Source organism: Oncorhynchus masou, chromosome 12, assembly GCF_036934945.1.
Source record: "Oncorhynchus masou masou isolate Uvic2021 chromosome 12, UVic_Omas_1.1, whole genome shotgun sequence".
In the NCBI taxonomy this organism is placed as follows: Eukaryota; Metazoa; Chordata; class Actinopteri; order Salmoniformes; family Salmonidae; genus Oncorhynchus; species Oncorhynchus masou.
This window is the reverse complement of record NC_088223.1, coordinates 27,787,122-27,810,389: the sequence shown is the minus strand read 5'-3', so window position 1 is coordinate 27,810,389 and position 23,268 is coordinate 27,787,122. Positions and strand designations below refer to the sequence as shown.

Sequence of the window (23,268 nt, the reverse complement as noted above, 5' to 3'; positions counted from 1 at the left end):
CCAGGTAAACATCGTCAAGGGAATTCTGCCACTCAGAGTTCCAAACCAAAGCACTTAAAAACAGGAAGCCAATTAAGCTAGTTCAATAATGCAGAACAAGATTCAAAGAGGCAAAATCAAAGGGATTTTTTGTTCTGAAAAAAATATATATATAAACTCTTCAGAGCTCCACAGGGAGCCAGATGCAGTCCCCTCAGCTAACCTGTCCCCCTGATCAAAATGGCAGTAAGTAAATAAACAGTAAACAGATGACATTACATAGAAAATGAAATGTTAAAAACGGTTATATTTTGAACATTCAAGAAAAACTCAAAATGTGTTCTTTGCCAGGTTAGTTTGCTCTTGTCTAAATACACTATATTGTTATAGCAGCATTTACAACATCTCCAGATCATTTGCAGGTTCATAATGAAATGGTACGGATTCATGACGCACACCATCCCAGAACATTTTGCATTTCACACACATTTGACAGAAACTGCAATGCCAAGTACTGCATGGGGAGTGATGTTCCCCGTGCAGCGCTTTTTCTTTCTGCACCATCAAAAATAAATGTCACCCTTAATGTTTCCAGCGGGACTAGATGTAAAGTGGAATATTGCTACAGAGGATTTGTGCTTGAGTCAAATGTTTTCCACACTACACTCAGCGGCCAGCCACTGTTCTAGCCCAACTTATAATTGAACGCTAGCAGACATGTCATAAATCAAAATAAAACACTGTAGATAGCCTGCATTGACCTGATCTACACTGAAATGCAGAATTTGATTGCTTTCTACCCTCAGCAACTAGTATGGGGTTACGGTTGGTTAAGGTTATGGGGACAGGGTAGGGAGACCTGATCCTGAACTAGGTATTAACAACAGAAAGAGTTAAGTACACAGTACAGTGCATATAAGATGTCAGGTTGATAAGTAACAGGAACAGTTTCTTCACTATCAAAAGGTTGACTTGAATTTTCATCAGAGAGGTACAGGTGGAGGTGGAGGTTGAGGCTGCTGCTGTGGAGGGGGCTGGGGTGGTGGGTCCTGGGGCTGATGGGGCTGTGGTGGTGGGTCCTGGGTTGATAGGTCCTGGGGCTGCTTGACCTGGGCACCAGAGGGTTCACCAGTAGGTTGACAACCAGTCTGTTTCTCTGTGTTTGATGCTGTGCTGCCGTCTCTGCAGGGGCACCGACACTGGCATGACTCTCCCTGTCTGATGACGATGACAGGCAGACGCAGGCCTAGCTGTTGCAGAGCTGTCCCTAGAACACGAGACAGCGGGCACGTCAAATAAAGGTTTCAAAAAGTCATTCAGCCATAAAAATTGTACAGTGCAACAACCTCACAGGTACAGTCTTGTAGCTAGCATTACAATATCTACAGCACTGCAACTGATAATGTTTAGCGATCAAATTCATTGAAATTATCCAAATGTAGAATACTAGTGTAAAAAGCACACTTAAATACATCAGAGGTTAATATTGGTAAATACAACAAAGTAAAAGATGAATCTCAGTAAATGACCTGTGTTCCCTCCCATAGGTATTGCTGTGGTGAAATAGAGCTTCTCTTGTGTCGAGCCATTGTGTTGTTGCTGAAATACAACAAGACAAGAGAAGACAGCATGTTCAGCATATGATTAACAGAATATCAATGCCTCGTGGCTAAAAAGAGGAATAGTTTCATTAAAACAACTGATGGTCAATGAACAGCTGGACTGGTTGAGATCCAGCAGGCCAGTGATTGGACAGACCCTCTCCATATCCTGATGAAAAGGACAGTGATTGGACGACCCTCTCCATATTCTAATTAGCTGGCTTTACTGCACTCCAGGTTTCAATAAATCATCTAGAATAATGACACCAATAAATACCGACAATACTGACAACAAAAAGATAAATTCATAAAAAATGTGCCTATAAAAACATGAAGGAATGTGATATTATTAGACCAACATCTGCTAGCAAACCTAAATGTATTATATATATTATATTATAACAGCTAATACATTTAGGTTTGCTAGCAGATGTTAGTCTAATAATATCACATTCCTTCATGTTTATTTATATATCTATATCTATCTATATATACACACACACACAAAAGTATGTGGACACCCCTTCAAGTTAGTGGATTCGGCTATTTCAGCCACACACACACAAGCTCACAGAACGGGACTGGCGAGTGAGGAAACGTGTAGCGCGAAAATCGTCTGTCCTCGGTTGCAACACTCACTACCGAGTTCCAAATTGCCTCTGGAAGCAACGTCAGCACAAGAACTGTTCATCTGGAGCTTCGTGGAATGGGTTTCCATGGCCGAGCTGCCGCACACAAGCCTAAGATCAACATGTGCAATGCCAAGCGTCATCTGGCTTGGTGTAAAGCTCGCCACTATTGGACTCTGGAGCAGTGGAAACGCAATCTCTGGAGTGATGAATCACGCTTCACCATCTGGCAGTACGACGGACTAATCTAGGTTTGGCGGATGCCAGGAGAACGCTACCTGCCTCAATGCATAGTGCCAACAGTTTGGTGGAGGAAGAATAATGGTCTGGGGCTGGTTTTCATGGTTCGGGCTAGGCCCCTTAGTTCCAGTGAAGGGAAATCTTAATGCTACAGCATACAATGACATTCTAGATGATTCTGTGCTTCCAACTTTGTGGCAACAGTTTGGAGAGGCCCTTTCCTGTTTCAGCATGACAATGACCCGTGCACAAAGCAAAGTCCATACAGAAATGGTTTGTCGAGATCGGTGTGGAATAACTTGACTGGTCTGCACAGAGCCCTGACCTCAACCCCATCGAATACCTTTGGGATGAATAGGAAAACCGACTGCGAGCCAGGCCTAATTGCCTAACATCAGTGCCCGATCTCACTAATGCTCTTGCGGCTGAATGGAAGCAAGTCCCCGCAGCAATGTTCCAACATCTAGTGGGAAGCCTTCCCAGAAGAGTGGAGGCTGTTACAGCAGCAAAGGGGGGGACCAGCTCCATACTAATGCCCATTAATTTGGAATGAGATGTTCGACGAGCAGGTGTCCACATACCTTTGGTCATGTAGTGTAGCATATAACGGGCCTAACTTGTAATAATTATAATAACATATTAGTAACTTGTTAATGATGACTTACTAATAGCTGTGTGTCCTGCTGCCTCTGGTCATAGACACTGTTAAACAGCCACTGGAGGTTCTGTGTGGACAAGGTCAGGGGCTGAAGGGCACTCTCGGCAGGGACAGTAGGAGGAGCAAAGTGCCCCAGGGAAAGGGGTGTTAGTGGGGCCTGGATGAAGGAGCTGGGGGGTGGAGGGTATGGGCCTGGTTGCGAATAGATGGAAGGCGTCTCAGCTGGCTGTAGTAGTAGACTCTGGGTGGAGCATAGTTGTGAATCGACGGTGGTGGTTGGCTCTAGTAGAAGGCTCTGGGTGGAGCCTGGTTGTGAATGGAGGGTGGTGGTTGGCTCTAGTAGGAGGCGCTGGGTGGAGCCTGGTTGTGAATGGAGGGTGATGGTTGGCTCTAGTCGTAGGCTCTGCTGTGGAAGGAGGCTCTCATTGGTTGGCTGTGGTAGTAGGCTCTGATTGGAGCTAGGTTGGTAATAGACGGATGCGGCTGGCTGTTGTAATAGGCTCTGGTTGGACAGCTGTTCTGGATTCACATCATGTTTAGTTATTTCAATGATCATGGGAGAGACAGCGACAGGAACTGGACAGGATTCACCAGGGGTGAGGACAGCGACGGGCTGGGGTACAGGACAGGGTTCACCAGGGAGAGAGTCAGAGGGGGCAGGACAGGCAGAGATAAAACAGGGAGATGCTTCTGGGAGCACCACGGTTGGAGATGGATTCTCCAGACTACAAGAGGGCACTGCCAACGACGACACACCTGGAGAAAATAGGGGAGAGGTAATAAGGGGTTTGAAGGGCTAAACAGGAGACAAGTCATTTAGACGACAAAGCACTGGTGGTGTTCACCACTACATAGTACAGTACTCACCCTGTGTCTGGGGCTTGTCTTGAAACAGCAACTCAAACATCAGATCCAGGGCATCAGACTGCCACAGGGACAAGACAGCAGCAGAGTAACGTTAGAAAAGCCAGCCTACAGTTGCATTGACCAACACATATACAGTGCATTCGGAAAGTATTAAGACCTTGACTTTGTACACATTTTGTGACATTACAGTGTAACGGCGTTCTTCGTTTGTCGAAAGAGAGTCGGACCGAAATGCAGCGTGTTGATTACTCATGTTTATTAATTGAACAAACGACGATACATGAAAAAACAAAAAACGACAAACGGAGAACGCCGTTACAGAATCACCCACCACACATGGACCGAGCAGCGTGTCAACAGGCAGGAGCAGCCCAAAGAGGAGCCGCGTATTAAGGATTTCTGGACATGGGAGGAAATCCTTGACGGGAGAGGACCCTGGGCTAAACCAGGGGAGTGTAGCCGCCCAAAGGTGCAGCAGGCGAAGAGGAAACAGGAGCAGCCCAAAGAGGAGTACAGTATGGATTATACGACGTGGGAAGAAATAGACAGGTGGGCGGCCGACCCAGAGAGAGTGCCGGAGCCCGCCTGGGATTCGCTGGAGCAGTGCGAAGAGGGCTATAGGAGAATGGAGTAGGAAAAAAAAGACACGGCGGCGCAGAGCGAAGCCCCAAAAAATTCTTGGGGGGGGCTCAGAGGGGGAGTGGCTGAGTCAGGAGACAGACCTGAGCCAACTCTCCCTGTTTATCGTGAAGAGCCAAGGAGACCAGAACCAGTGGTGGAGGTGAGCGTAGCAGAGACTGTGAAGGAGTTAATGGGGAAATTGGAGGAGAAAGTAATGAGGGAGTTGCTAGTTTGGTGCTTTAGGTACAATATTCGTCCGACGGAGCGTGTCGGGGATTTAATGGCACCTGGGTCAGCGCTCCATACTAGTCCTGAGGTGCGTGTTATTCGGCTGGTGAAAAATGTGCCAGCCTCACGCACTAGGCCTCCTGTGTACCTACCTAGCCTTGCACGTCCTGTGCCAGTCCTGCTCTCAGGCTCTCCAGTACACCTTCACGGTCCAGTCCATCCTGTGCCACCTTCACACACCAGTCCTCCGATGGTAGCTCCCCGCACCAGGCTTCCTGTGCGTGTCCTCTATCCAGTACCACCTCCACACCCCAGCCCTCCGGTAGCAGCTCCCCGCACTAGGCTTCCTGTGCGTGTCCTCGGCCCAATACCACCAGTGCCAGCACCACGCATCAGGCCTTCAGTGCGCCTCGCCTGTTCAGCGCAGCCAGCGCTTTCTCCCTCTCCTGCGCTGTCGGAGTCTCCCGCCTGTTCAGCGTTTCTAGAGCCTTCCTCCTCTACAGCGCTGCCAGTCAGCCAGACTCTTCCAGATCTGCCAGTCAGCCAGACTCTTTCAGATCTGCCAGTCAACCAGACTCTTCCAGATCTGCCAGTCAGCCAGACTATTCCAGATCTGCTATTCAGCCAGACTCTTCCAGATCTGCCAGTCAACCAGACTCTTCCAGATCTGCCAGTCAACCAGACTCTTCCAGATCTGCCAGTCAACCAGACTCTTCCAGATCTGCCAGTCAACCAGACTCTTCCAGATCCGCCAGTCAGCCAGGATCCGCCAGTCAGCCAGATCTGCTAGTCAGCCAGGATCCGCCAGTCGGCCAGGATCTGCCAGTCAGCCAGGATCCGCCAGTCAGCCAGGATCTGCCAGATCTGCTAGTCAGCCAGGATCCGCCAGTCGGCCAGGATCTGCCAGTCAGCCAGGATCCGCCAGTCAGCCAGGATCCGCCAGTCAGCCAGGATCCACCAGTCAGCCAGGATCCGCCAGTCAGCCAGGATCTGCCAGATCTGATAGTCAGCCAGGATCTGCCGGATTCAACTGCCTGGCTGGGCTTCTTCTCAGTACTGGGCTTCTTCTCAGTGCTGGGCTTCCTCTCAGTGCTGAGCTGCCCCTCAGTCCCGAGCTGCCCCTCAGTCCCGAGCTGCCCCTCAGTCCCGAGCTGCCCCTCAGTCCCGAGCTGCTCCTCAGTTCAGTGGGGTTCTGGGTGAGGACTATTCGGCCATGGTCGGCGGCGAGGGTAGATTATCCCAGGACGCGAAGGGGAGGAACTATGACATTTATGGAATGGGGTCCACGTCCCGAGCCGGAACCGCCACCATGGACAGACGCCCACCCGGACCCTCCCTATGGTTTAGAGGTGCGTTCGGGAGTCCGCACCTTAGGGGGGTTCTGTCACACCTTGGTCTTAGTATTTTGTGTTTTAGTTAATTAGTTGGTCAGGCCAGGGTGTGACATGGGTTTATTGTTTGTTGTAATTCTTAGTGGGGTTTTTTAGTTATTGGGATTGTAGCTGATTAGGGGTGTGTGTTACATAGGTTTGGCTGCCTGAGGCGGTTCTCAATCAGAGTCAGGTGATTCTCGTTGTCTCTGATTGGGAACCGTATTTAGGTAGCCTGGGTTTCACTTTGTATTTCGTGGGTGATTGTTCCTGTCTCTGTGTAGTGTTCACCAGATAGGCTGTAATAGGTTTCACGTTCCGTTTTGTTGTTTTGTATTTATTAGTTATTTCATGTATAGTTCCGTTATTTGTTTCATTAATAAACATGAGTAACCAACACGCTGCATTTCGGTCCGACTTTCTTGCGACAAACGAAGAACGCCGTTACATACAGCTTTAGTCTAAAATGTATTAAATAATTTTGTTCCCTCATTAATCTACCCACAATACCGCATAATGACAAAGAGAAAACATGTTTCTTTTTTGCAAAGTCCTTAAAAATAGAAATCTGAAATACCTTATTTACATACAATACCAATCAACAGTTTGGACACACCTACTCATTTAAGGGTTTTTCTTTATTTTTACTATTTTCTACATAATAATAGTAGAAGACATCAAAGCTATAAAATAACACATATGGAATCAAGTAGTAACCAAAAAAGTGTTAAACAAATCATATATTTTATTTTTGAGATTCTTCAAAGAAGCCACCCTTTGACGTGATCATAACTTTGCACACTCTTAGCATTCTCTCAACCAGTTTCATGAGGAATTATTTTCCAACAGTCTTGAATGAGTTCCCACATAAGCTAAGCACTTGTTGGCTGCTTTTCCTTCACTCTGCGGTCGAACTCATCCCAAACCATCTAAATTGGGTTGAGGTTGGGTGATTGTGGAGGCCAGGTCATCTGATGCAGCACTCCATCACTCTCCTTCTTGGTCAAATAGTCCTAACACAGCCTGGAGGTGTGATGCGTCATTGTCCTGTTGAAAAACAAGTGATAGTCCCACTAAGCGCAAACAAGATGGGATGGCACATTGCTGCAGAATGCCATGCAGGTTAAGTGTGACTTGAATTCGAAATAAATCACAGACAGTATCACCAGCAAAGCACCCGCACACCATCACACCACCTCCTCCATGCTTCACGGTGGGAACCACACATGCAGAGATCATCCATTCACCTACTCTGCGTCTCACAAAGACATGCTGTTGAAACCAAAAATCTCCGATTTGAATTCATCAGACCAAAGGACAGATTTCCACCAGTCTAATGTCCATTGCTCGTGTTTCTTGGCCCAAGCAAGTTTATTCTTCTTCTTATTGGTGTCCTTTAGTAGTGGTTTCTTTAAAGCAATTCAACCATGAAATCCTGATTCACACAGTCTCCTCTGAACAGTTGATGTTGAGATGGTGTCTGTTATTTGAACTCTGAAACATTTATTTGAGCTGTAATCTCAGGTGCAGTTAACTCTAATGAACTTATCCTCTGAATCTTCTGTTCCTGTGGCGGTCCTCATGAGAGCCAGTTTCATCATAGCTCTTGATGGTTTTTGCGACTGCACTTGAAGAAACTTTAAATGTTTTTGACATTTTCCAGATTGACTGACCTTCATGTCTTTGCTTATTTGAGCTGTTCTTGCCATAATATGGACTAGGCCTTTTACCAAATAGGGCTATCTTCTGTATACCGCCTCTACCTTGTCACGGCACGACTGATTGGCTCAAACACATTAAGAAGGAAAGAAATTCCACAAATTAACTTTTAACAAGGTCCACATGTTAATTGAAATGCATTCCAGGTGACTACCTCATGAATCTAGATGAGAGAATGCCAAGTGTGTGCAAAGCTGTCATTAAGGAAAATGGTGGCTAGTTTGAAGAATCTGAAATATAAAATAAATGTTGATTTGTTTAACACTTTTTTTGGTTACTACATGAGTGTTATTTCATAGTTGATGTCTTCATTATTATTCTACAATGTACAAAAAAGGTACAAATAAAAACACTGGAATAAGTAGGTGTGTCCAAACTTTTGACTTGTACAGTAAGTCATTATGGAGATTTTTTTATTTATCTTTTCATCCATTTTAGAATAAGGCTGGGAAAAGTCAAGGGGTCTGAATACTTTCCGAAGGCACTGTATAGTACATGTCTTAGTTACCATATTATATTTACATTACCATTCACTATGAACAACATTGACATGTATAGTTAGCCCAGAGACATGGCTGTGGTCTCTAATAGTGTCTATATAGCCAATAGCATAGTGCTAACTGTATACATGTCTTTAAGACATATTGAATGGTGATATATTGATTCAGACTCAGTGTGATATTGAAAATGTGGAAAGAAAGAGGTACAAAATGACTTACATTATTTTCTCTGAGCTGAGAATCAGTGGAAATCAGGCTCATATCACTGAGACATGGGGAACGAGGGTTCAAATCCTGTGTTTCAAAACATGATTATTGATTGATTATAAGAGGTGATTAGAGATAACCGGAAGTTGAGAACAGATGTAAACTGAAGAAAAATAGAGCTAATGTATTGATTGTATTGATATTGGATCAGTAATAGACTTGACACATACAGTGCCTTGTAAAAGCATTCAGCCCCCTTGGCGTTTTCCTATTTTGTTGCATTACAACCTGTAACTTAAATAGATTTTTATCTGGATTTCATGTAATGATATACACTAAATAGTCCAAATTGGTGAAGTGAAATGAACAAAAATTACTTGTTTAAAATAAAAATACATTTGAAAAAGCCTGGAAAAGTGGTGTATTCACCACCTTTGCTGTGAAGCCCCTAAATAAGATCTGGTGCAACCAATTACCTTCAGAAGTCACATACTTAGTTAAATAGATTGCACCTGTGTGCAATCTAAGTGTCACATGATCTGTCACATGATCTCAGTATATATACACTTGTTCTGTAAGGTCCCAGAGTCTGCAACACTACTAAGCAAGGTGCACCACCAAGCAAGCAGCACCATGAAGACCAAGGAGCTCTCCAAACAGGTCAGGGACAAGGTGGGGAGTACAGATCAGGGTTTGGTTATAAAAAAATATCAGAAACTTTGAACATAAATCTATTATTAAAAAATGGAAAGAATATGGCACCAAAACAAACCTGCCAAGACAGGGCCGCCCACCAAAACTCACGGACCAGGCAAGGAGGGTATTAATCATAGAGGCAACAAAGAGACCAAAGATAACCCTGAAGGACATGCAAAGCTCCACAGCGGAGATTGGAGTATCTGTCCATATGACCCCTTCAAGCCGTACACTCCACAGAGCTGTGCTTTACGGAAGAGTGTCAAGAAAAAAAGCCATTGCTTAAAGAAAAGAATAAGCAAACATGTTTGTGGTTCGCCAAAAGAGATGTGGGAAACTCCCCAAACACATGGAAGAAGGTACTCTGGTCATGTGAGACTAAAATGTAGCTTTTTGGCCATCAAGGAAAACGCTATGTCTGGTGCAAACCCAACACCTCTCATCACCCCGAGAACGCCATCCCCACAGTGAAGCATGGTGGTTGCAGTATCATGCTGTGGGGTTGTTTTTCCATCGGCAGGGACTGGAAAACTGGTCAGAATTTAAGGAATGATGGATGGCGCTAAATACAGGGAAATTCTTGAGGGAAACCTATTTCAGTCTTCCAGAGATTTGAGACTGGAACGGAGGTTCACTTTCCAGCAGGACAATGACCCTAAGCATACTGCTAAAGCAACACTCGAGTGGTTTAAGGAGAAACATTTAAATGCCTTGGAATGTCCTAGTCAAAGACCAGACCTCAATCCAATTGAGAATGTGTGGTATGACTTAAAAATTGCTGTACACCAGCAGAACCCATCCAACTTGAAGGAGCTGAAGCAGTTTTGCCTTGAAGAATGGGCAAAGATCCCAGTGACTAGATGTGCCAAGCTTATAGAGACATACTCCAAGATACTTGCAGCTGTAATTGCTGCAAAAGGTAGCTCTACAAAGTATTGACTTTGAGGGGTGAATAGTTAAGCACGCTCCAGTTTTCAGTTTTTGTGTCTTATTTCTTGTTTGTTTCACAAGAAAAAATATGTTGCATCTTCAAAGTGGTAGGCATGTTGTGTAAATCAAATGATACAAACCCCCCAAAAATCCATTTGAATTCTAGGTTGTAAGGCAACAAAATAGAAAAAATGCCAAGGGGGGTGAATACTTTCGCAAGCCACTTTATGAGACAGAAACAGATGAAATGTATCATTGTTAAAACATCATTAAGTGACATTTTCAGTCACATGGTGGGAGGACTCACCTCTGAGAGAGAGTGGCTGTCAGTGATGTCAGCTGACGCTCCAGGATCATGACCTTTGAGGTTGTCTCTCAGGTTGTTGGAGGAGCTTAGGGAGATATCACCGTCTGTGTCCACCTGAAGGAGGGGTGGCTCGCCTAGGAGAAATAACACACACACACACACACACACATTACTTTTATTGGTCTCTCTTATACAGCAGCCGACCTTGTTGCTTCCAGGCCCATAATTTGAGAAATAGTCCCAGCCTCATGGTTGAAGGTGAGAGGATATAGAAATACTGTCAGCAATATACAAGTCCATGCATAATGACAAGGAACATTAGTAACATGACTATGGTGAAGTAGACTTGTTAGTGCCTTGAGGCCTGTGTTTTTGGGGAAAAGGGCAAGGAGGTTCAAGCCACTAACGTAGTCTGAGAAACAAGCACGCACAGACAAGCAGTTCTGCATCTTACAGATGGAAACTTCCAGTGGGAAGCCAACCAAACAGCTGACTATGTTTCCTCAGCCTCTGAATTCAATGTGAGTTCACAGATGTCTCCATGCATTCACAGATCACATGCAATGGTTAACTAAAGAGATCCCATCTGATACTCATAGCTCCTCGGAGGGAGGAAGAGTTTGTTAATTTCTCTGGTATCAAAGGAACAGGCTAGAAAGACAAATGACAGACAGTGTTATAGTCAGAATGGAGTGTGAGAAGAAACAAGTATGTATGTGTGTGTGTCTGATGTGTGTATATTTGATGTGTGTGTGTGTATTTGATGTGTGTGTGTGTGTGTGTGTGTGTGTGTGTATTTGATGTGTGCGTGTGTGAGAGAGAGTGAGAGAGCCAGGGCCCCAGAGGAAGCAGCAGTATTAATAGCTGTGTTCTTCACCACAACAACAGCAGCAGCAATCAGACTTGGGTTCAAATAGTTTTTGAATTACTACAAATACATGAGCGTTTGCTTGAGTCTGGCTGAAGCGCCCAGATTGATGGGGTTTGGACTTTTGGAACTGTTTGTGTGTGTGTGTGTCATTATGCACAGTCAGTGTTGTCAATGGGTAGTGTCTCTACTCTACATTCCATACCATAGCATGTATCTGCTACATTGAAGCCATCCTCTTATGTGTGTGTGATCTCAGCACTCCGTTGGATGTGGATAAATAGGCTCACCAGGATTCACTGACAGGGCGTTAGGAGAATAAATGGGCCAATAAGAATCTGGGGAGATGAGCGGTTCTAAGGCCTATCTACTGGGCTGAAATAAACTCTGATGTATTCAACACACACACACAGTAGAGGAAGCCATACTCCATTAGGAATACTCAATAAAGCGTAGCGGGAGGAAAGACAAGTGCTACAACGTATTGTTGTATCTGAATCTCTGGAAAAACAGTTTAACTCTTCCTTGTCTTATTTCAAAATAAACAGGGTTTGAGCTAAAGGAGCATGCTATGTATCCCCACTCTCTCCCCACAATTCCTGTTATACACACCTGTACCGGTGTGTCCCAGGAAGTGTGTTTGGAGATGGTCACTAGAGGTGAAAGTCTTGTAACAGCCAGGAGTATCACACCTGGGGAGAAAACACAAAATGAGGTGATTTGTGCCCATTTATGCATGCATTCATTTGTTCATTCAACCCACTGAAAACTTGAGAGCTCACCTGAAGGGCTTCTCCTTGGAGTGTGTCCGGATGTGTTTCCTCAGGTCACTCAGGGTGGTGAAGTACTTGGTGCATCCATCTGACTCACAGTTAAACGTGTTCCCTGTGTGCAGTCTCTGGTGGGCTTTTAGCCTGCACATCAACACAATCACAACAGATGGAACTGACACGGCTGATGTTTGCAGTTCAGCACACCAACAGATAGTCACAGAGCTGTAGCTTTACTTGGGGTCAGCATACCAAAGGCCACTAGGATATGTTCATTAACTTTGAGGTCAGGGGTCAGGAGAGTGCCGAAATTATGAAACATCATCATGTGACACTTCAGTTGATCCATGGCAGGAAGACTACCCCCTTTGATTTGATTACAATTGTTTGACTACGATTGCTTTCAGTTGACAATTTTGGTGACAGTGGGCCTGGAAATGATCTATTAAGAAAATATGTGGGGAGGCAAGACAGCTAAATTGGAGTACCTGCTCTGCCTAATCAATGGTTTTGGAAAACGCTTCACCCTTACCTATACAGTGTGTTGTAGGCCTTCTCACAGCCCTGTTGATCACATTCGAAGGGCTTCTCCTTGGTGTGAACGCGGATGTGGATCTTCAGACTGTAGGAGGTGAGGAAGGCCTTGTCACAGCCCAACTGGTTGCAGACAAATGTGTATTCTCCTCTGTGTCTCTTCTGGTGGGTCCGCAGGTTCCCTGCTGTGCTGTAGGTACGAGTACAGTCCTTGTATAGACACTGGTAACGCTTCACCTGCAGAACAGACAGTTTATATAACAACTCTTTGCCTATGTCGAAAAGATGGAACACCGCCACATACATAAACATACGCTTAACATGTAGGAAGTGTTCATGGCAATTACCGGTACGTAACACTTGACAAGCATTACATCAAGTCTGGAAATTAATTAGCTGTATTGGTTTATATGAGAAGATTGAAGTGCACATGTATGAATGAGACCTAATTAGCTTCACAGAAAGAGAACCAAGAGGCTGTAGAGCATAGAGAGCAGTGAAATATTCCTCTCATCTCGACATCTGCCGAGAACTTGAGATAATGACTCATTGGTTCTGGATGGGAGAGGCTGATGGGGGAAAACCAGAAGCTTCACAGCTAGCTCCCGGGATGGCCCAATTTCACCACCCCAAACCAATCCCCTCTCCTGTCTCTTCCTCTCACTCACTGACTTCATCATAACAGTTGGCTTGTCATCTTCACAGAATATGGTGCTGCTGCTAACCTAGCATGGTCTATTTTCTCAGTGATGATGTGACTTAATGACATCTTAATTCCTTCCATGTTCTAAACTCTTAGAAAAAAAAGGTGCTATTCAGAACTTAAAATGGTTCTTCGGCTGTGCCCATAAGAGAACACTTTGAATAACCCTTTTTCGTTCCTGGCAGAACCCTTTTGGGTTCCATGAAGAACCCTTTTGCACAGAGGATTCTATCTATATGGAACCAAAAAATAATTTTAACGGGAACCAAAAAGGGTTGTCTTATGAGGACAGTTAAAGAACATTTTTGGAACCCTCTTTTCTTAGAGTGTATATGTATTATGCCAAAGAGGGTCTGTCAGTTATTCACAGATTGAGAATGCACATCATATGACATCACATGTGTGAGCCTGACCAACCCGATGTAATGTTTGCCCTAAGGGTTGGTGCCTACACTCTCAACATGGTGTAAGTATTATTTAAAATAATACTACAAATGGCTCTGCCTAGCTATAGCCTTGCAACATCCTTCAGGACATAATGGCTGGAACATTAAGAACACCTGCTCATTCCATGACAGACTGAACAGGTGAATCCATGTGAAAGCTATGCCCCCTTATTGATATAACTTGTTAAATCCACTTCAAATCAGTGTAAATTAAGTGGAGGAGACAGGTTAAAGAATGATTTTTAAGCCTTGAGACATTGATTGTGTATTTTTTTCCATATTTGTGGTAGTCAGAGGGTGAGTAGGCAAGACAATAAAATGTAAGCACACCGGTTTGTGTCAAGAACTGCAACGTTGCTAGGGTTTTCATACTCAACAGTTTCCTGTGTGTATCAAGAATGGTCCACCAACCAAAGAGAGAGGGGGGGGGGGGTTCAACTCAATATTAGGAAGGTGTTCCTAATGTTTAGTATAATCAGTGTATGTGAATGAGCAACGGCGCCTCTCCTCCTCAAAACCACAATACCAGGAGTGTGTTTTCTGGACACAGAACAAAATTACAACAAATATTATGGTTAAACTCAAATACAGTAATTGATTTAAATGTATATATATATATATATAATTGTGAAAAATTATACAAATGGCATAATCCTTGTAAATTATATCATAAATAGGACTGGTGGAATTATGTCACAGACAATTAACAAAAATATATGAACATTTTTGCTCTATCCAAAATTACAACCAACTGATTGCAGCATTACCGCAAAAGTGGAGGAGGCAAGTAGAAAGGGGAGAAAGTAAGGAACTTGTCTGTCGTCCCTGCATTAAAGACCAAAATCGGTTAAAGACAATTGTGATAAATAAAAAAAGTATACCAGTTTCATTTAAGGATAAAAAAAATGACAACTGTGCCATATAGATTGCAAAAGAGTTGGGAAAAGATTTGCGATGTACCGATTCCATGGCACATTGTTTATGAACTGATACACAAAACACCAGATTCAAAAGGGTCCATTTTTTCCAATTAAAATTATAATACAACATTCTTGCAACCAATATAATGTTTTATACAGTGCATTCGGAAAGTATTCAGACCCCTTGACTTTTTCCAAATTTTGTTACGTTACAGCCTTATTTTAAAATTGATCAAATAGATTTTGTGTAAGCACAATACCCTATAATGACAAAGGAAAAACAGTTTTTTAGAACATTTTGCAAATTTATAAAATAAAAACACAGAAATATTACATTTACATACTTATTCAGACCCTGTACTCAGTACTTTGTTGAAGCACCTTAGGCAGTGATTACAGCCTCGAGTCTTCTTGGGTATGACGCAAGAAGCTTGGCACACCTGTATTTGGGGAGTTTCTCCAATTCTTCTCTGCAGATCCTCTCAAGCTCTGTCAGGTTGGATGGGGAGCGTCGCTGCACAGCTATTTTCAGGTCTCTCCAGAGATGTTTGATTGTGTTCAACTCCGGGCTCTGGCTGGGCCACTCAAGGACATTGAGAGACTTGTCCCCAAGCCACTCCTGCGTTGTCTTGGCTGTGTGCTTAGGGTCGTTGTCCTGTTGGAAGGTGAACCTTTGCCCTAGTCTGAGATCCTGAGGACTCTGGAGCAGGTATTTATCAAGGATCTCTGTACTTTTCTCTGTCATCTTTCCCTTGATCCTGACTAGTATCCCTGCTGCTGAAAAACATCCCCACAGCATGATGCTGCCACCACCATGCTTCACTGTAGGAATGGTGCCAGGTTTCCTCCAAACGCGACACTACGCATTGATTCCAAAGAGTTCAATCTTAGTTTCATCACACCAGATAATCTTGTTTCTCGTGGTCTGAGAGTCTTTAGGTGCCTTTTGGCAAACTCCAAGCGGGCTGTCATGTGCCTTTTACTAAGAAGTGGCTTCCATCTGGCCACTCTACCATAAAGGCCTGATTGGTGGAGTGCTGCAAAGATGGTTGTCCTTCTGGAAGATTCCCCCATCTCTGCAGAGGAACTCTTGTCAGAGTGACCATCGGGTTCTTGGTCATCCTCTGACCAAGGCCCTTCTCCCCGATTGCTCAGTTTGGCTGGGCAGCCAGTTCTAGGAAGAGTGTTGATGGTTCCAAATTCTTCCATTTAAGAATGATGCCACTGTTCTTGGGACCCTTCAATGCTGCAGCAATTTGTTGGTACAGTTCCCCAGATCTGTGCCTCGACACAATCCTGTTTCGGAGCTCTACGGACAATTTCTTCGACCTCATGGCTTGGTTTTTGCTCTGACATGCACTGTCAACTGTGGGATCTTATATGTCCAATGAATTTAATTGACCATAGGTGGACTCCAATCAAGTTGTAGAAACATCTCAAGGATGATCATTGGAAACAGGATGCAACTGAGCTCAATTTCGAGTCTCGTAGCAAAGGGTCTGAAAACTTACGTAAATAAGGTATTTAAAAAAATAAAAAATGTGTTAAACTTTCTAAAAACCTGTTATTTCTTTGTCATTATAGGGTATTGTGTATAGATTGATGAGGAAAAATGTATTTAATACATTTTAGAATAAGGCTGTAAAGTAACAAACGTGGAAAAAGTCAAGGGGTCTGAATACTTTCCCAATGCACTGTATATGGGGGATACAACCATCCCAGGTCTGCAGATTTTGCTGCAAAAAGACAGAATCACTTGTTTTGGTACTGCCCATATGTAGCTTGTTTTTGGTCGCAGGCATAGCCGCGGGAAGTATGTAGTTTGGAAATGCTGCAAATATTTTTTAATTGTATTTTCAAGGGGGGTGCTGAAAAAATATTTTTTCCAGCGCTACAGGATGCTATATCAGTCCACTAATACAGCACCATTAAAGTGGAACTAACAGCATTTTAGCAACTTGAAATCATATTAAAATCTGTACATATACTCCACAGGAGGAATATGACACCTTTTAAACATTAATCAAGCACTTAGATATGGTCATTTTCACATTTTCATAAATTCTTAGAATGTTTGGGAATTACTTATGCTAACGCATTTGTGAAAATGTGGTCGTGCATTTGGACAATTAATAGACACTATGTCACGACTCCTACCGAAGGTGGCTCCTCTTCCTGTTCGGGCGGGCTCGGCGGTCGTCGTCACCGGTCTACTAGCTGCCACCGATCCCTTTTCTCTTTTCTGTTTGTTTTGTCTTATTGGTTTCTTATTATTGGTGTCTTGTTAAAAGTTAATTGTGGAATTTCTTTCCTTCTTAATGTGTTTGAGGCAATCAGTTGTGTTGTGACAAGGTAGGGTTGGTATACAGAAGATAGCCCTATTTGGTAAAAGTCCATATTATGGCAAGAACAGCTCAAATAAACAAAGAGAAATGACAGTCCATCATTATTTTAAGACATGAAGGTCAGTCAATACGTTACATTTCAAGAACTTTGAATGTTTTCTTCATGCTCTATGATGAAACGGGCTCTCATGAGGATCGCCACAGGAAAAGAAGACCCAGAGTTACCTCTGCTGAAGAAGATTAGTTCATTCGAGTTACCAGCCTCAAAAATTGCAGCCCAAATAAAGGCTTCAGAGTTCAAGTAACAGACACATCTCAACATCAACTGTTCAGAAGAGACCGTGTGAATTTTATTTAACCGGTTAGGCCAGTTGAGAACAAGTTCTCATTTAAAACTGCGACCTGGCCAAGATAAAGCAAAGCAGTGTGACAAAAACAACAAAGTTACAAACAAACGTACAGTCAATATCACAATAGAAAAAATACATGTACAGTCTGTGCAAATGTAGAAGAGTAGAGAGGTAAGGCAATAAATAGACCATAGAGGCAAAATAATTACAATTTAGCATTAACACTGGAGTGATAGATGTGAATCAGTCCTTCATGGTCGAAATGTTGCAAAGAAACAACAACTAAAGGACACCAATAATAAGAAGAGGCTTGCTTGGGCCAAGAAACACGAGCAATGGACAATAGACTGGTGGAAATCTGTCCTTTGGTCTGATGTGAATCAGTCCTTCATGGTCGAAATGTTGCAAAGAAACAACAACTAAAGGACACCAATCATAAGAAGAGGCTTGCTTGGGCCAAGAAACACGAGCAATGGACAATAGACTGGTGGAAATCTGTCCTTTGGTCTGATGTGAATCAGTCCTTCATGGTCGAAATGTTGCAAAGAAACAACAACTAAAGGACACCAATCATAAGAAGAGGCTTGCTTGGGCCAAGAAACACGAGCAATGGACAATAGACTGGTGGAAATCTGTCCTTTGGTCCGATGACTTCAAATTTCAGATTTTTGGTTCCAACCGCCAGGTTTTTGTGAGACGCAGAGTAGGTGAACGGATGATCTCCGCATTTGTGGCTCCCACCATGAAGCATGGAGGAGAAGGTGTAATGGCGTGTTGGTGCTTTGCTGGTGACACTGTCTGTAATTTATTTAGAATTCAAGGCACACTTAACCAGCATGGTCACCCCAGCATTCTGCAGCAATACGCCATCCCATCTGGTTCACGTCTAGTGGTACTATCATTTGTTTTTCAACAGGACAATGACCCGTCACACCTCCAGGCTTTGTAAGGGCTATTTGACCAAGAAGGAGAGTGATGGAGTGCTGCATCAGATGACCTGGCCTCCACAATCACTCGACCTCAACCCAATAAAGATGGTTTGGGATGAGTTGGACCGCAGAGTGAAGGAAAAGAAGCCAACAAGTGCTCAGCATATGTGGGAACTCCTTCAAGACTGTTGAAAAAACATTCCAGGTGAAGCTGGTTGAGAGAATGCCAAGAGCGTGCAAAACTGTCATCAAGGCAAAGGGTGGCTACTTTGATAAATCTAAAATATATTTAGATTTGTTTAAACCTTTTTTGGTTAAAACTTGGATTGATATGACAACAGCCAGTGAAAGTGCAGAGCACCAAATTCAAACAGAAATCTCATAATTAAAATTCCTCAAACATACATGTATCTTATACCATTTTAAAATGTAATCTTGTTATAAATCCGACCAAAGTGTCCGATTTCAAATAGGCTTTACAGCAAAAGCACCACAAACAAATATGTTAGGTCAGAGCCAAGCCGCAGAAAAACCTTTGATGGGTTTCATCAGATGACACTCATAGGACTTCATGTTACACAATACATGTATGTTTTGTTAGATAAAGTGCATATTTATATAAAAAAATCTCAGTATACATTGGCGCATTATGTTCACTAGTTCCAAAAACATCCAGTGATATTGCAGAGAGCCACATAATTTTACAGAAATACACATTATAAATGTCTATGAAAATACAATTGTTAGACATGGAAATATAGATACACTTCTCCTTAATGCAACCACTGTGTCAGATTTCAAAAAAGCTTTACGGAAAAAGCAAACCATGCAATAATCTGAGTAAAGCTTTCAGACAACAAAGCAGCCAAAAAGATATCCGCTATATTGGGTGGTCAACATTAGTCATAAATAGCATTATAAATATTCACTTACCTTTGATGATCTTCATCAGAATGCACTCCCAGGAATCCCAGTTCCACATTAAATGTTTGATTTGTTCAATAATGTCCATAATTTTAGTCCAAAGAGCTACTTTTGTTAGCACGTTTGGTAAACAAATCCAAAGTCATGAAGCGCGTTCCCTAGTTGCAGACCAAATGTCAAAAAGTTCCGTTACTGTCCATAGAAACATGTCAAACGATGTATGGAATCAATCTTTAGGATGTTTTTTAACATAAAACTTCAATAATATTCCAACCAGAGAATTCCTTTGTCTTCAGAAAAGCAAAGGAACGCAGCTCACTCTCATGTGAATTGCGCATGACCAGCTCGTGACTGCTGGAAGACCTCTGACTCATTCCTCTCTCATTCGGTCCCACTTCACAGTAGAATCCTCAAAAAAGTTTCTAAAGACGGTTGACATCTAGCGGAAGCCTTAGGTAGTGCAACATAACCAATATCCCACTGTGTATTCAATAGGGGCAGGGTTCTACAATATCTACAATATTAAAGCTGATCTACCCCATACATTTATTTTATTTTAACTGTCTTATGTGACTAACTATGGTTGAAACGGGTTGCCTTGGCAATAGCGCAAAGAGCTAACACAAGTCTTCAGGTCTTTGGATATAAAGGCTTACCTCGCTGTGGTGGGTATCTGGGCACTCAGAGTGTAGTGTGATGGTGGCCCCCTGGATGTGCCGGGGCATGGGTGTGGAACCAGGGTTGATGGTGAACTGGATCTGGTCCTGGGAGATGGTGTGGTGGATGTACCCCTGTGACATGGCCTCCCAGTGGTCTTCCAGACCTCCACGGTCCTCCGTCTCAAATCCCTCATCTAGATACATCATCAGGTCCTCTTCTTCCTCTTTATTGTCTGTTGTAGAACCCACAGGGTCTTGCTCAATCATCACGGTGGTTCTGTCATACACTGTGTCCAGACTGTGCACACCAGAGTCCAGTGGAGAGGGCAGCAGTAACCTGTCCCATTGGTCCCAGTTGACAGTAACCATCTTCGTGGACACATTGTCCTCTTCAACCTCCCGACTTGTCTTGTCCACCTCTTCCTCAAAGAGCATGGTCTCATTGGATTGGACATTCATCCTCATGCATGGTAACAAAGGTGCACACACACACTAACTGGTTTGCCACTGAAAGGAGAGAGGAAGAGGGGAGAAAATGTATCAATCAGTTGAGGCTCTCACTTAATTTCATAAAAATACAAATTGTAAAACATTCAAAAAGTTATCCTTTTCAGATAAAACTATACTAAATATATTCACATCACCAAATAACAGTTTTAAACTGTTACTGTTTTGACAAAAAAAAATGGTATACAGTAGCCTCAACAGCACTCTGTAGGGTAGCACCATGGTGTAGCTGGAGGACAGCAAGCTTCCGTCCTCCTCTGGGTACACTGACTTCAATACAAAACCTAGGAGGCGCATGGTTCTCACCCCCTTCCATACACTTAGACAGTAATTATGACAACTTCCAGAGGACGTTCTCCAACATATCAGAGCTCTTGCAGCATGAACTGCCATGTTATCCACTCAAAGGATCAGAGAATTATTCTAGTACTGAAAGCATAAACTACAGCTAGCTAGCACTGCAGTGCATAACATGTGGTGAGTAGTTGACTCAAAAAGAGAGAAAGATAATAGTTGAACAGTTTTGAACAAATCAATTTATTCCAAAATGAAGGAGAAGCAAGAAAGATTTCATAATATTTTTTCACTTTCAGTTTTACTGCTAGCAAATGCAGCTAGCTAGTGTAACCTACTCAAACAGCCTGCTCAAACAGAGTGATGCTATGTTTGCTATGCTGGCTGTGACTAGCAAAAACACAACATTGGAACTCTTCCAAGTCAAGGTATTGTGGCAGATGGCAGGGAGAGATGAGGGGAGTAGTGATTGAAGGAAGATATCTTGCAGCCCGCCGACTCCACCCCCGAGCCTTATATGGACTTCTTGTCCCAAGAAGGCAAGCCGGTGGATCATTAAGCCATTGAGGGCTTGGGGATAAAAGAAGAAGCGGGCTGCACAAAGAGGGAGATGGCTGAGAGGGAAATGCGTGTTATGGAGAGTGTGAGAGCGGGAGAATTCTCCTGTACGATTACCCGTTGTGAACTTGTTACTGGATCCCCCCCTTTTCCCACCGTGTGCAAATATCCCTAATAAATTCCCCATTTGCATTCTTGTTGTGCTCCCTGTACGTGTTTGGCTATTGAACTTGGTGACGTGGAAACCCTACACTCTTGAGCCTGCTACAGTATGCTTTTGGTTTTCTTAATTTATTGCCACCGGGGCCTGCCGGTGTAAGAGTTGTGTTGGCTCCCGAGTGACGCAGCGGTCTAAGGCACTGCATCTCAGTGCTAGAGGCGTCCCTACAGACACCCTGGTTTGATTCCAGGCTGTATCACAACCGGCCATGAATGAGTGGCGCACAATTGGCTCAGTGTTGTCTGGGTTTGGCTGGGGTAGGCCGACATTGTAAATAAGAACATGTTCTTAACCGACTTGACTAGTTAAATAAAGGTTAAAATAAAGATTATTTTAAAAAGTGTGAAACTGCTTAATGACTACTGCATGATTATAGAAGGTTTAATAACGCGTTAGTTCTATTAGCTATGTTGACTATGACATTACCTTAGCTAATATGGTGACTATGTAGGCTGTTGTGTTGTGCATTGAAGTCCAAAAGCGAAGGGGAAAGGTGAGAGGAGGGGAGTGCATAGATGCGAGAAGGAATACAATGTGGCTGCTCTGAAAGTGAACCGTGAATACTTGTGATTCATTCAGTCGATTTTGTTGAAAAACCTTTCTTAAAACGGAAGCAAATGGAACAGGGATAAACATACCTGAATTTGTCCAATAAAAAAAAAACTCTTGTTTGCAACTGTTGGGACTAATGTTTACACCCTAGATTGCTAGATGCAGGCAAGAGTGTGCAAGGCGTTATTGAATGTGTCACTGTCTGTACATTCGTCACTGTCAGTCTCCTCATAATTCTCTCCACCTGTGTGCACCTACCTTGTAAACTTTCATTCATAGGCTAGGTTGTAGCCATGATGGGTATAGGGAAAATTAGAGAATCGTGTAGTAGCCTAAACCTATCGATGTTACACTGAACTGGGTGAACGGAATATGAATGACAGTCATCCAATGTGCTGTAATAGAAATAAGGCCATGCTCATGAAAAGTAAAAATCGTCCTCCCTCATCTTAAACAGCACCGACCGCCACGGGTAACAGTAACCAATCAAGTAACAGTAACCAATCATGAGAAATACATACGCATATTATTTTTTCACATAAAAACGAGAAACATACTATTGGTTAAACGTACTTTTGGTTAAACAGTTTGAAACAACAGTAGCCTAATACAAAGTCAACGACGTTCTTGACATTCCTCGGTGAGCTCTAACTATCATCAAAACTATTTTACTTGTTGCTAACATTACTAGCACTCACCCAGCAGGCGCAACACATAAATGTTGCCATGTTTCAATAACAATTCCAAACTACTCACCATTTTGAAAGTTCACCACGTAAATGCAGTCAAGAACAACTACAAGGTCATCCAAGTATTTATAAAATGTCTTCTGCTTTGTTTACCCGGACTCAATCAGCAATTCCTCCGTTGTTACACTGTTGCAACATCGTAGTTACCCTAGCAGCCTACTTATCCAGCTTCCTCTTTCCGCCCAGAATTAACTCACTCAACCGTGAAATAAACTACGAGGTAACTGCCATAAGAAAGGAAACACCAACATGGGCCACCACAGCCAGCCACCACGAGCCAGAACAGCTTCAAGGCAGGCACCCTGACAGATTCTACAAGTGCTTGGAACTCTATTGGACGGATGCGGCACCATTCTTCCACGAGCAAATCCATAACTTGATGTTTTGT

The 23,268-nt window shown here is 43.3% G+C and overlaps 1 protein-coding gene across 2 annotated transcripts; it reads right to left on the bottom strand.

Annotated features, from left to right (window-relative positions):
- Positions 1 to 268: 268 nt before the first annotated feature.
- Positions 269 to 23,053, bottom strand: LOC135549797 (metal regulatory transcription factor 1-like). 2 transcript variants are annotated; one of them, XM_064980103.1, is made up of 11 exons: positions 22,888 to 23,053; positions 19,998 to 20,507; positions 12,723 to 12,961; positions 12,203 to 12,334; positions 12,033 to 12,112; positions 10,553 to 10,686; positions 8,632 to 8,706; positions 3,975 to 4,032; positions 3,115 to 3,863; positions 1,509 to 1,578; positions 269 to 1,246 (listed from the first exon to the last, which is right to left on the bottom strand). In XM_064980103.1, the coding sequence occupies exons 2-11, from the start codon at positions 20,463 to 20,465 to the stop codon at positions 963 to 965; spliced, it is 2,289 nt and encodes a 762-aa protein (XP_064836175.1). In that variant the 5' UTR covers positions 20,466 to 20,507; positions 22,888 to 23,053; the 3' UTR covers positions 269 to 962. The 2 variants fall into 2 exon arrangements, with proteins under 2 accessions (XP_064836175.1, XP_064836176.1); XM_064980104.1 differs by lacking the exon at positions 8,632 to 8,706.
- Positions 23,054 to 23,268: the final 215 nt, after the last annotated feature.

Bases quoted from the DNA above. Each gene is read 5' to 3' on its own strand.
- LOC135549797 (XM_064980103.1), bottom strand. From the start codon at position 20,465: ATGAGGATGAATGTCCAATCCAATGAGACCATGCTCTTTGAGGAAGAG. The intron at 12,335-12,722 runs GTAAGGGTGAAG...GTTGATGTGCAG, and splicing joins GCCTACAACACACTGTATAG to GCTAAAAGCCCACCAGAGAC. The intron at 4,033-8,631 runs GTAAGTCATTTT...TCCCTGTGGCAG, and splicing joins CTCAGCTCAGAGAAAATAAT to TCTGATGCCCTGGATCTGAT.